At 41.2% G+C, this 14,302-nt stretch overlaps 1 protein-coding gene across 5 annotated transcripts; it reads right to left on the reverse strand.

Moving 5' to 3' along the window:
* Positions 1-540: 540 nt before the first annotated feature.
* zgc:163098 (uncharacterized protein LOC100037380 homolog) lies at positions 541-14,302 on the reverse strand. Of its 5 annotated transcripts, none has more exons than XM_068330369.1 (26): positions 14,044-14,151; positions 9,125-9,260; positions 9,012-9,039; positions 8,414-8,507; positions 8,118-8,229; positions 7,449-7,558; positions 7,260-7,327; positions 7,055-7,176; positions 6,907-6,971; positions 6,659-6,824; positions 6,327-6,526; positions 5,726-5,769; positions 4,930-5,034; positions 4,777-4,843; positions 4,410-4,576; positions 4,160-4,322; positions 3,994-4,073; positions 3,820-3,907; positions 3,601-3,729; positions 3,310-3,499; positions 2,883-2,963; positions 2,738-2,801; positions 2,489-2,639; positions 1,855-1,965; positions 926-1,104; positions 541-836 (listed from the first exon to the last, which is right to left on the reverse strand). In XM_068330369.1, exons 4-26 carry the CDS (start codon positions 8,489-8,491, stop codon positions 746-748), a joined length of 2,631 nt encoding a protein of 876 aa, XP_068186470.1. In that variant the 5' UTR covers positions 8,492-8,507; positions 9,012-9,039; positions 9,125-9,260; positions 14,044-14,151; the 3' UTR covers positions 541-745. The 5 variants fall into 5 exon arrangements, with proteins under 5 accessions (XP_068186470.1, XP_068186469.1, XP_068186471.1 ...); XM_068330368.1 differs by lacking the exon at positions 14,044-14,151 and adding an exon at positions 9,421-11,505; XM_068330370.1 differs by lacking the exons at positions 9,012-9,039; positions 14,044-14,151 and adding an exon at positions 9,421-11,505.

A 14,302-nucleotide genomic window follows, 5' to 3' on the forward strand; every position in this document is an offset into this window, starting at 1 on the left:
TGGTGTATGGTGCCAGTTGCAGCATTCCTGAAATGTCTGTCTTCGCACTGATAATAGAACCTAGATGGCATTTCCACATTTTAACTACCAAAAGTAGTTAACAAGACTACTATCCAAGAAGATTTAGTCCATGTGAGCAGTTTTGATTAGAATGCTGTTTTGTTTTTTTATTATAGCATGTGTGCAGTGATGAGACGCTACCTAATGTTAGCACTCAAGCTGTCAAGGACAGTTAATGTTTACATCTCTTCCTATCAAATTCACTTACAGCCTCTTTTGCGGTTTTTGCAAGTTCTCTGCAGCATGTAGGTGAGGAAAAAAAGATACGGAACTCCTTTAAGCAATGTCTGACGATTGAGCAACCAGTTCAAATATATTTAAGATGATGGTAATGAACCCAATGTTTGACAACTGAAACAAATCTAGATTGATAAATTGAACTGTAGATTAAGAGATAAATGACTGGAGAACAACTGGAGAACAGACATATGACACCTGACATGACCAATCAGGCCTTGCACACACATGCATTCATCAATTTATTTTGTGTCAGAACTTTGCAGCAAAACTGATTATTTTAAAAACAAATGTTAAAACAAAATATATAATTACAGTGTTCATACTTCATACAAAAGAGTGCGAGTCTCGTATGGGTAGTTTATGCCGGGACCAAGAGTACTGCATATGTGGGGTGTGTAACCCATGGATACCAGCAGGCTAATGGATGAAGGGGTCCACAGCTGAGTCATTGCTTGCTCTTCTTTTTCTTTTTATGGGAGCGATGTGGCGACCGTGACCTGGATTTGGAACGTTTGGACCCTTTTGGAGACTTTGTTCTGTTGAATGGACAGAATGTACAGTAAGGGATTTACTTCAGAATAAGAACTTCACTGGTAAAAATCAAAAGAAATCATGCGGCACTTGCTTTAAGGGAGAGATGCTCCTTGATTTTCTGGGCTGGTCATCTGGATCTTTACTCCATCGTTGTCTGCTGTCCCTGTCTTCACTTCTTTTGCTCCTTTCTTTGTCCCTTCTGTCATCCTTTGACTTGTCTTGGGACTTTGACGTCGATGTCTCATTCTTGTCTTCATCTTTTTCAAACTCCTGTAAAAGACAATAAAAATCAAATCCCTAATAAATGTGGGGATCACTGTCTACTTATAATTTTACATTGCCTATGTGTCTTTGTGCCTGCCTGGATTCAAATGCCACAGAGGCTCTGGATTTACAACAGTTATCATTCACTATCATTACTGAATTACATTGTTATTTCTCCACCAAGGGGAGCTGTTGATCTCAGTCATATTTTTAGTCCTACAGATGGAAACATCACTGTGTGTGTGTGTGTGTGTGTGTGTGTATTTAAAAATGCTTTATTTGTGTTTGCATACAAAACATAACATTGCGTCATGCTCTACATGTCTGCAATTTCACTCCTGGCTAAAAATTTCAACCTACAGCCTGACCTCAGACACAGTAACATGACAACATAAAGTGCGGCTGAAGAAATTGTGAATATGGAACTCTGGACAGAAACTGCAGATCTGAACCTGCTAACCCTGTGACTGTGGTGGAACATTAGCTGTGTCTACTTGTACATGCTTCAGGAAAATTTTACTGTGCACAAATTGATCAATTTCAGTCTGATTTCACTATATCAATAAGCATCTTTACCAATTTTACACTGTAACATTTGATCAAAATTGTTCCCATTCCCTATCAGTGAAAATTGTACTGCTGCTTTTCAGATCTCCCACTGCGTAATACTAACGCTGATCAACTGCTGCGATAATCAGGACACCCTTTCATTTAATTTAAAAAAAAATAAAAAATTAATGCTGTGTAGTAGCTCACTTTCTGGAGCAGTTTGTTCCTGTATTGCTCCACTTGTTTCTGAATGCTCATCCCAGGCTTCATCGGCCGCTTTCCAGATTCCAACTCATCTTGGATCTTCATAACCTTTACCTGCATCACATCATTCTGATCAGTTTGACATTATTATGAGGCAGAGTTTGACATTTTTAGAAGGTTGTACTGCCATGAGGAGGCATCAATGCTTAGCATTAGAATAGGCTACAACAGCAATGGGTCCACCAAGTTAAATAAACATCACAAAGAAAAAACAACTAAATTAAGTAAAGCTGATTTCTTTAACAAATGTGCCTTTTGAAAGTAAACCCCAGCAAATATCACATAGATTTTTGGAAATCCAACCATTTCATGGACCAATGTGCAGAACTAGGGGGACGTTGGGGGCCAGAACGGAAAACAATATTCAACTACACATTATTGTCTTTCCATTACCTTGCAATGGGTCCTCTGACTTGGATTAGACCACAAATATCTCACATGTTTCTACAGCAGTCCAGCAGAGTCAAACAAACCCTAATTTGTCATTTTTTTCCAGTTGTTTATAATTTGCAATCACACTGGTAGATGCCTCTCCATCCTACAATCCCAGGAACTTTAAAATAAGAAATGCACTTGCCTCTAGCTCTCGCAACCTTTTCCTTTTGCTCTCAGACATTTGGACACCTCTCAGGGAGCTCTGGATGTCTGCGTTGTTATACTTGGGTGAATTGGATGAGTCGTCACTACTGTCGCTGTCTGAGTCCTCCTTTCCTTCTTTTGAGTTCATACTGCCAACAGGAGGGAGGGAGAAACAAGCAACTATTCCTCCATTTGACGGTACATGTATGATGTTCACATGTGGACTGACGCCAACCAGAGGCCTTACCATGCATTCACTTTGTTTTCGCCATCTTGCTCGACCACCATGTCCCACTTTGACTTCATTTTGGCTTGCAGAGAAAGGAGACAGATGAGTACGGTGGCAAAAGGAGAATGGGGATGTTTCAGAGCAAGTCTCCACCTTTCCTTACCTTGAGAAAATTCTCCAATAGCCCCTGTCCTCTCCCATTTAGACAAAGGCACTGCAGAGCGAGAAACATTACTCTGATCCACTAAAGAACAAACAGAAACAGCGGAGTCAGGGGAAAAACATCACAGAGTTAATGTTACACAAGGATTATGGATCACTTTGCTATTTAAAGGTCCAGCATCTGGAATATTTTAGTGGTTGCAGGTTCTCCGTTGAATCCTCTTATAACCCATGTATTGGTTCTTAATTGGTGTGGGTGGTTTTATTAATACCTTCAAGAAAACACTCCGTCCCCATTAATATCACAGTAAACACCTCACTAACAACAACCCGTGTGATGGAGAAGCAGTGTATTGATTGTAGACACTAGAGTTTCCCCAAACAGGAAACTGAGGACTTCTTGATGAATGTTGTGGGTTTAAACTCACAGGGCATCCCATCGATATCGTCTGTGGTGGCTCCCAAGGGAACTCCGTCTATGTCGTCAATAGCAACGGAATCCAGAGGGTCCCAGCCCATTGGGCAGCCGTCGATGTCATCCACATGAACTCTGTCCAAAGGTAACCCATCTAGGGGTGTGCCGTCCATCGGCGCACCATCGACATCAGAGGACAGTCTCTACAAACCCCAATATACGAGTTTACTACTTTCCATACATTGTCCATCAGAAAGTACTGCCGCTAATAATGTCCTTAACAAGCAGGTAAAGCAGGGCTCACCTCTGTTGTGACTGTCTGCTCATCCACCGCTTTAACATAGCCCAGAAAGATATTCTGAAGGTGGATCAGATAAGGCCCTGGGTATATGGCCCAGTCCTCCCAAGCTCTAAAACAACTCATGACCCGTTGCTGTGGAGATGTGAGAGGAAATTTTATTTATTTACCTGTTTTTTTTAAATTCCAATAAATGTGTGCAAGGCAACTGAAAGACTTGATTACCTTAAACTGTTCAGCTTGCAGCCTGGCTTGTATGTTTTTGTGAGCCACGTTAAGATCTCCAAATATCTGCATTAACTTTGACTCAAAACTGAGAAAACACAGAAAAACTGAGATGCAAAGAAATAAAACAGAATAAAAGTGTCAAAAGGTTAAGATTCAGAGACAGCCTCTTACAATTTACGATAATATGATGCTCCGGCTACTTTTGCACAGGAGTTGTGCAAAACATCTGACACGAGGTACAACGTGGCAATCTGTGGGGATGAGAGTGATGACTTTAAATCACATATGATAAGTGAAATCACCTTTACGTTAATAATCCCACTTAAAGTGGAAAAACCTTCTTCTGGAGAGGAGTCTGAAGCGAGGAAAAGCTCTCGGTGATGTGTCCCACCACTTCCTCTGCTGCATCCGCTCGATCCAGACAGTACAGCATGGCATTGGCTATATACTCTCTGCTTGGAGTGAGCTCTCTGAGCAAAGTCTCCAGCCTCTGTCTGTGCCTGAATTGTGTTTACAGGAGAATAAGTGCTTTACACTTAATTCTTCAGATACCGACATATTACACTCTGTCCGCCAGACACACTTACTCAGTTCTGAGCTGCCCTTTCTTAACCTCTTCCTCGGCAGGGGCTTCATCCTCCACCGTGCTATCCTCGACTCTCTGAGAGTAATTGTTTAAGACAGGGGGTCTCCAGATGGAGCCGCCGCGGAACATACGAAAATCTGTGGTTCTCCATTTTTGAGGGGTCTCTCCCTTTGGTAAAGATAAAGCCAGAGATAGAAGGATACGCACAATTTCAGGGAGTAAAAGCATCAGTGGAATCAAAATTACTTTGAATCTATCACCCCTAAAATCAGATGAACAAGTGAATCACAAGAACAGTTTTGAGTTCTTTTAAACACTTGAAGGCTGCTGTTTTTTACAACACGGATATCGATTTTAAAAAAACATACCTGGAGGATGGAGAAGAGTTTCCAGCGATAGTATACATGATCCTGGCTTTTGTTGTCAAAAAGGAACCTGACAGTAAAGAACGAGCAAATTAAACTTGTAAAACACAAGGTCACTTACAAGACCAACACACCACCAAGTAAAGAAATACCCACTTATAATCTGGATTGTTTTTCTCCTTGTTCATTATTATGGCTTCGAACACATGGCCTTCACGCACCACAAACTCTATCATCCTGTGAATGAGGAACAATAGATTCCTGTGGGGGACAAAGAAGCTCATCAGAGCAGAGTTTGTGTCAAACACAACGCACACATCTTTGACAGTAATGTAACCTCTAATACCTCTTCACACTGAACTGCTGGTCCATGCAAACTGCAGTCTGCTGTCATTCCATTCCATAGTATTCACTATTTAATCATATTGATTCATAATAAGTACGTGTGACATTCCATCGTTGCAGAAAATCTACAAAACCCATACACGGTTTGCTTGTGTGGACAGATTAATAAATGTTAAGTCAGCATGCAGCCACGACGTCCTAAAGCAGCACTGCATTAATCTGACATAATAAAACTCTGACTCTAACCATTTGCCTTTCAGCTGTATCAGTCTGCAGTGTCTCAGTCAACCCTAGGGAACCAAAGGGCTACAATATTTACCGCTGTACACTTTTCACAGTGACATAAAATTACATGAAAATTCTGAAGGAACTAAAAGGAGAATTAACAAGCATATCCAAAAAAATCCTAATTATAGTCAATGTACATCAAAAGAAATACAAAATAAATTACATATTGAATAAAAGTCACAAGAGTAGCACTCAGAACTCTAAGGACTGGATCCTCCCGACTAACAAGATCAGTATGGACACAGAACAGTAACACCACAGTTTCTCTCTCATTAAACTTATAACAGCTGTTCAGTCGTAGGAAGAAGAGAGTAAGTACCTTTCGGTTGGGATAACCACTTTGACTACAGCTTCGGACAGAGTCTGTTTGTGAAGTCAAACCAAATAGTGAAAATATTAAAAAGTCAGTACTTGTACAGATGAAACACTGCAGAAAATGTACAGCCTAGAAAAGGACAACAGCATTGATAGTCAGTCTGGGTGTGACACAGCTTTAATACTGCAGCGAAGTATTGTAAAATTATAACTCCTTTAACCTACGAATTTGATGAGCCACAATTTTATTGCATTTAGATGTACATGTAGCCACGAAAGGTGCATTGGCTTCCATTAATACGGCACCACAAAGCCAATGGGATCAGGTCAATGGACAACCAAAAATCTAACTTAAAAGTTAGCTTAAATTCAAATTGCTTACAATAATTAATGGGATATACCAGATTTACATTTCTCTTGAAAAGACGTATATTAAGAAGAGTGCCCCTTTTAAGTTTACTAAAAAGGTTCCGTTTGAATATTAATGTACAGACTGTCATCCCTGTTTTGTTCTGAACCAATCTCAAACACATGACTACATAGGAGAGCCCGTAGCCTTGTGAACCTTCTTTATCATCATGCAGACATCTCTGGGGAGCATTTACCTTGTCCAGATCCTCTTTGGAGTTGCCCAGTGGCTTGGTGAAATCATTACGGAAGCGATCCCTTGGCTGAGCATTGAAAGGCAGCCCGGATGGGGGTGGCGGTGTGGCTCTGATTGCCACTGATGTGTAGAGAGGCTGAGGTGGGATGCGAGCTGGTTTACCCCAACCCAGCTTCATTTCAAAGCCCATGATCACTTTGCCTGCAATTGAGAAAATAGAATCACAGCACCAGTCAATGATGGGTGCCGGTACACAGGAGCAAAGGGGAGAGACAATTAAATGAACCTACAACTAGCCCATCTATCAAACTTGTATTAAAGGGTCATCTCTACCGTCAAGTGCAGCCATGGCTCTCTCTGCATCTTTACGGGTCATGTAAGCCACAAAGGCTCGGTTTGAGGTCCTGCAGCGCTCGTCATCTGTTCGGGGCCACATGATCTTCACACTGGCCAAAGGGCCATACTTAGCAAACTCTTTACAAAGGATCTCCTCGTTCATCTTTTTAAAAAATGACACGGGTGATGAGTGAGTAACAGACATCTGCACTTTGCTAACTCGATTAGTCAGTGGGATCTGTTACCTTCGGGCTGATGGAATTGATGTAGATGTTGGTGGTGGTTGGTACATTTAAGTCATCATATAAGGCTGCAGAGGAAAACAGAAATGGGATTAGCAGAATTTAGAGGTAAACAGCTTACAACGATTAAAAAACTAATTGTGCCTCTTACCTGATCGTCCTAACAACGACAAGTCCAGATCTCCAAACCCTCGCCCTCCTCCTGGTCCTTCTCGTCCTCCTCCGGGATCATTTTTCTTCCTTCGATGTCTTTCCTCACGCTCTTCTTGTATTCTGCACATAAAAATTAGGCTTGCACATGTTACAAAGCCATCAAGAAATTGAAGTACATCAGTCATATTTACATAAAGACTTACATCTTAAGTTCTTCTTTGAAGAGTTCGAGGTTGCTCTTCTTCTTTTCATCTGCTTTCCTTTTAAATGTCTGTTAATCACACAAGCATCCATTTGAGTGTACAGCACCAAAGTCAGAGGTCATCAGCAATTTATTCACAAGTTCATATTTAGTTTTTATGCATTAATCAAAAATAAGAGGACAAACTTACAGTCTTTTTGCTTTCAGATGGTGATACTGGAGAGACTTGTTGGGATGCGGGGACATACTTTGTACTCGGCCGATAGAGTTTGCCTTTCGTGATATCTGCTGCTTCCTCCTCTGCAAACAGACAAACAACTCAAACAATTAATAAAACAGCATTCTCAAACACCGACTAATCAATAATGTACTGGTGGTATATAAAATTTTGCAAATGTGCCCTCTTGGAGGATTAATCTTGCAAAACCAACTGTTGGGTGTCCCAATATTCATAACAGAGAGAATGAGTGCCACCCCCCAGGTGCCCTTCAATGGGTAAAGTGCCATTCAGGGTGCCCTCCAAGTTGAGAGGATATGTTACAGTACTTTCTGGAAAGCCTTTCAAGTGGACAAAAGGTAATAAAATGCCTTTTAGGGAGCACTTTTAGTGAATAAAATATTATGCAATGTACAAAACTGACTGTAAATCATATATAAAATATAAATAATCCGATAATTAAGATCGCATGCTATGGCACTGTTGAGTCCGCCTGACATTTTCCTTCAGGTGATTCAGTTAAAATTTTTTGGATAACTCATGATCCATCCAAACACACTATACAGAAAAAGAAGTACAGAATTGCAGTGAAGCTGCATCCCCGTAAATTGCACCAACAGACTAAAATTAATTTTTACTGACCTTTGGTTGCGTTCGCGATCCCCCCACGAACAAAACTTTTCAGTCTCTTTTTCTCACTGGACTCAAAGGATGCCAAGAACTCTTCAAAGACCTCTGCTGTTTTTTCCTCCTCCTAAAACATCACAGAAAAAATATGTCCAGTATGTGTGTTGTTCCTTACTTTGGGCAACTATTGATCAAGCCTTAGATTTTAAGACTATTGTTTTTTATTTATACATTCTAAATATCTAACTTCTAATGAAAAAACGTATTCATGAAAAAAGCATGATATCGTGATCAATGTCATATCTGCTTACCTTTTTCTTGAGCTCTTTTTGGTCTTTCTTTGTGAGTGTTTTGGCTGGAGTGACAGGATGTCCCTTTCTGTCTGCCATACTCAAACTTCAGTGGCTGAATAAAAAGAGAGGTTAATACTAAAATATTGACTTAACACAATCTACCAATTGTTAAAAACAAAGAATGACAGGGACACAAACTTGTGACTTACTTCACCATTACCTATTTGACATGACAACCTTTATATTTATAGATACAAGTTAGAACATTAACCTTTTAATGTTTCACTTATACTACTCTGGATGAAACTCAATTGTGTATCTCTATGTCTATATTATAATTCTTAACAGGCCAGGTTTGTTCACACATGACTGATTTTTGTAATCAAAAATAGCTAATTTTGTAGAAATAGCCATGGTGCCTTTATGTAGCCGCAAGAGGGCACAAGCCAGTGTCTTATTCTGCCAGTCCCAAGCACAGTTAAATACAGAGAGTTGTGTGAGGAAGGGCATCCAATGTAAAACTTTTGCCAAATCAAACATGCAAATCAAATATATGACTTCCATATGGGATCGGTCGAGGCCTGGGTTAACAACGACCGTCATCGGTGCCATTTACCTACAGGGTGCCAGTGGAAATTGGACTGCTGTTGGTCGAAGAAGGAGAGGAGAAAAGTGTGTTTGTACAAAGAGAGTTGGTTGACATGATGCAGAGGAAGAAGGTAGACATACTGTGTGTCCAGGAGACCAGGTGGAAAGGTAGCAAGGCTAGAAGTTTAGGAGCAGGGTTCAAGTTGTTCTATCATGGTGTAGATGGGAAGAGAATTGGAGTAGGAGTTATCTTGAAGGAGGAGTTTTTAGGAATGTCCTGGAGGTAAAAAGAATGTCAAATAGAGTAATGAGTCTGAAGCTAGAAATCGAAGGTGTGATGTTCAAAGTTGTTAGTGGGAATGCTCCACAGGTAGGACGTGAGGAGGAGGAGAAGGAGAAATTCTGGTTGTACTTTGATGAAGTGATGCACAGCATACCTAGCAGTGAGAGAGTAGACATTGGTGCAGACTTCAATGGACATGTTGGTGCAGAAAACAGAGGTGATGAGGAGAAGAGAAGAATACAGAAAGAGAGATGGTGGTTGACTTTGCAAAAAGGATGGAAATGGATAAAGTGATACTTTCTTCCAGAAGAGGCAGGAACATAGGGTGACCTATAAGAGTGGAGGTAGGAGCACACAGGTAGACTGCATCTTGTGTTGACGGTGTAATCTGAAGGAGATCAGTGACTGCAAAGTAGTTGTAAGCAAAAAGTGGAGCCAAACAGCATAGGATGGTGGTGTGTAGTATGACTCTGGTGGTGAGGAAGATGAAGAGGGCAAAGGCAGAGCAGAGGACGAAATGGTGGAAGCTGAAAAAGGAAGAGTGTTGCAGGACTTTAAGGAAGGTGTTAAGACAGGCTCCAGATGACTGGACAACGACAGCTAATGTGATCAGGGAGACAGGTAGCAGAGTACTTGGTATGTCATCTAGAAAGAAAGTAGATAAGGAGACTTGGTGGTGGAATGAGGAGGTACAGGAGTGTATACAGAGAAAGAAGTTAGCTAAGAAGACATGGGACACTGAGATGACCGAAGAGAGTAGACAGGAGTACAGGGAGATGCAGCGTAAGTTGAAAGAGGTAGCAAAGGCCAAACAAGGGCCTTATGATGGCTTGTATTCTAGGTTGGAAAGTAAGGAGGGAGAGACTGATCTATTCAGGTTGGCAAGACAGACGCAGATGGGAAGGACGTGCAGCAGGTTACCAGTATGGTGATGGGAAGATGGAAAGAGTACTTTCAAGAGTTGATGAACGAGGAAATGAGAGAGAGAACAAAGACTAGAAGAGGAGGCTGTTGTGGACCAGGAAGTAGCAAAGATTAGTCAGGATGAAGTGAGGAGGGCATTGAAGAGGATGAAGAGTGGAAAGGCAGTCGGTCCTGATGATATACCTGTGGAGGTATGGGAGTGTCTAGAAGTGGCAGAAGAGTTTCTGACTGGGTTGTTCAACAGGATCTTAGTGAGAAGATGCCTGAGGAATGGAGAAGTGTGCTGGTGTCCATTTTTAAGAACAAGGGAGATGTGCAAAGTTGTGGCAACTACAGAGGAATAAAACTGATGAGCCATACAATGAAGTTATGTGAAAGAGTAGCTGAAGCTAGACTAAGGGCAGAAGCGAGCATTTGTGAGCAGCAGTATGGTTTCATGCCAAAAAAAGAGTACTACAGATGCAGTATTTGCTTTGAGGATGTTGATATAGAAGTACAGAGAAGGCCAGAGGGAGCTTCATTGTGTTTTTGTAGATCTGGAGAAAGCTTATGACAGGGTGCCCAGAGAGAAACTGTTGTATTGTATGAGGAAGTCTGGACTGGCAGAGAAGTGTGTTAGAGTGGTGCAGGCCATGTATGAAAACTGTAAGACAGTGGTGAGGTGTGCTGTAGGAGTGACAGAGGAGTTCAAGGTCGAGATGGGACTGCATCAGGGATCAACACTGAGTCCCTTCTTGTTCGCTATGGTGATGGACAGGCTGACATAGACCAGGTCAGACAGGAATCTCCATGGACTATTATGTTTGCAGATGACATTGTGATCTGTAGTGAGAACAGGAAGAGGGTGGAAGAGAGTTTGAGAGGTGGAGGTTTGTCCTGGAAAGGAGAGGAATGAAGGTTAGCCGCAGTAAGACAGAGAGCATATGTGTGAATTGAGAGGGACCCAAGTGGAAGAGTCAGGTTGCAGGAGAAGAGATCTAGAAAGTGGAGGATTTTAGGTACTTAGGGTAAACAGTCCCGAGCAAAGGGGAGTGTGGAAAAGAGGTAAAGAAGCGTGTACAGGCAGGATGGAACTGGCGGAGGAAAGTGTAAGGTATGATGTGTGATAGAAGAGTTTCGGCTAAAATGAAAGGAACTGTGGTGAGATATATGATGTTGTTTGGTCTAGAGATGGTGTCACTGAGGAAAAGACAGGAGACAGAGCTGGAGGTAGCAGAGATGAAGATGCTGAGGTTCTCTTTGGGAGTGACCAGGATGGATAAGAAAATGAATGAGTACATCAGAGGAACAGCACATTTAATTTTAATTTAATACACTGTAATAATCCCCGAAGGGAAATTAAGAACTCACACTCTAGTTTTTGTTAGTCAAGCAAATCACACGCATGCATATTAGTGTGTACCGGCCCCTGTAATACACACAACCACACATAGGGGGGCCTGTAGGCATGCAAGGGAGGTAGAGTGGCAGGGAGCCTCTTTGGGAGTGCCTCAAATGAGCAATACTTGAAAGGTTTTGGAGATAGTTAGAGAGGCCAGACTGAGATGGTCTGGACATGTCCAGAGGATAGTGAATACATTGGTAGAAGGATGCTGAGTTTTGAACTGCCAGGCAGGAGGCCTAGAGGAAGACCAAAAAGGAGGTTTATGCATGTAGTGACAGAGGACATGAAGGTAGTTGGTGTGAGAAGAGGATGCAGAAGACATGGTTAGATGGAGGCAACTGATTTGCGGTGGCGACCCCTGAATGGAAAAGCTGAAAGGAGAAGAGCCATGATGCCTTTGTTCTTCTAATGCCAAATGAACATTTCCTTGGTAATAATAACTGATCTCCATAAAAAAGGCAAGAACACCAGACAACATATGACAACTGCAAGAACATCACAGTTTGAATCTTGCTGTCCATGTAAAATGTTGTGTTGTTCACTTTTACACTGAGAACTATATAGTGCTGTTTTGGGGGTTACAGCTGAAGAAAATTTCAATAACATGCATTAAAATTAAGATTTTGTAAAAACATTTTTGTCAGTTGTTACATGTGAACTAAAATATGAAACCTCATTTTTACTTTAGAAATTACAGCTAAGAAAAAAAAACATGAAAAACATTTAACCTAAAATTTGACGTGATTACTATTTATGCCGGATAAATACTGACAGTTGCAGTACATGCAATCACAATCATGGGGGAGATTGCTGATTTAACAGCTGTCCAGAGGAAACTTACTGACTCCCTCCACAATTACGGGAAGCCACAGAAGATCATTTATGTGTCGGCTGTTCATACTGAGCTGTATCAAAGCATGTTAACAGAAAGTTGACAGAAAGGCCAAAGTATGGTAGGAAAAGTGAACCAGCAGCAGGGACAACTGCCGCACTGAGAACATCAAGCAAAGTCAGTTCAAAACCTCGTAGGAGCTTCACAAGGAGTGGACTGAGGTTTGAGTCAAAGCATCAAGAACCAGCACAGATGTGTCCAGGATAGTCTAACAAATGTCACATTCCTCATTTCAAGCCACTCCAGAACCAGACAGCATCAGAAGAGTCTAAATCTGGTCAAAGAATGAACACTGGACTATGATCGGTAGGCCAATGTCCTCTTTTCATATGGAAGGAGATTTTCTAATTCATTTGGAAATCAAGGTTCTGTTGTCTTGAGAAAGACTGGAGACACACAGAATTCAATCTGTTCGAAGTCCAGGGTGAGTCCACAGTCAGGATGATATGAGGCATCCCCTCATCTAACTGATGTTCGTCCACTCTATTTTATCAAATCCAAAGACAACACAGCCATCTAAGGAGATTTTAGGGCTCTTCATGCTTCTGTCTCCTTACAAGCCTTATGGACATGCTGATTTCCTTTTCCATCAGAAATTGGCATCAACCCATACATCTCAATTTAAATGTATTAACTTTAATACATGATATTCAACAAAATTAAGGGAAAGAACACTTGTATTTATTCTCTATCTCTGCTCATAAGGAACAAAAATGCAGGTTGTTATTGTCATCACTCACTCATGCAAAGCAGATAAACAGAGTGCAGTGTCTAACTCCCCAGAGTGCAAGTTGGTCTGGAAAAAAGGTTTCACATCCAATATTCTGTGCACAAACTTTAAATTACTATCAGTCAGAGAATAAAAACAAACTTATGCACCTTCCTGGGCTCTGAGTGCAGAGAAAGGCCTACAGCAGCACAGTGGAAGAACAGCAAGCATTGATTTATGCTTCCTGATGAGCGGTCAGGAAATACGTGTTGGCAAGTAAGAAATGAGCAGAACTGAAACGCACAGAATTTATTTTTTTAATTTAGTAATTCGCACCTCTCCTCCAAAATGCACTTAAGTCAAATGAAGGGGTAAATTTGGGTTGAAGGTCTCTTATTTATCACGTTAACTGAATCCAATCAAATATTGGATCACATATCGGATCTGTCTTATCATAACAATAAATCTCCTGGCTGTAGCTAGCGATCTTGATGTTTGGTGGGTTTGTGACAGAGGATCATTACAGCTGGAATCGGAAGAAGCTATCGCTCCGCTAACGTTAGCAAACACTGTTTATCTAAGCTAGCTTGGGACTAAGTGAAATGGCAAACTAACCCAGTATGAGCTGTACACTCCGAATGCATTTCATATTTATATATCGACAGATATCTCCATAAATACCTTTATAAATGTGAAATATAATTTCTATTCGCGAGCATCTGCTAACTGTACATAAACTAGGGAATGCGGTAACGTTAGCAAGCTAAGCTAACAGTCCGATATTGTCTTCTGCTGCAGCCACTAAACAAAAAATAGACTATTAAACCTAATGCACGCAGCTTGATATTATTCTATGACAGTAACTTACAATGCGTGTCATTCTACTGCTTCACCATTGTTGGATGCGACAATGGCTGCACGCTAAGAGCAGAGATCCGACTGCAGCTGGAGTGAAGACGCTTGGCTGTGTGGGTTCGATCGCTAATGTCAGCGTCCTGCTGCATATTCATGAAGGAGCAATTAATGCCTTAGCAGAAGAAACGGACGTTTACAGGTGAAGACAGATTCTTCATGTGTTCTTACAGGTTATGGAGTGCATCTTCCTTACCTTAATGCGTTTTGTTCAC

This window comes from Antennarius striatus, chromosome 13 (genome assembly GCF_040054535.1).
Source record: "Antennarius striatus isolate MH-2024 chromosome 13, ASM4005453v1, whole genome shotgun sequence".
Lineage (NCBI taxonomy): Eukaryota > Metazoa > Chordata > Actinopteri > Lophiiformes > Antennariidae > Antennarius > Antennarius striatus.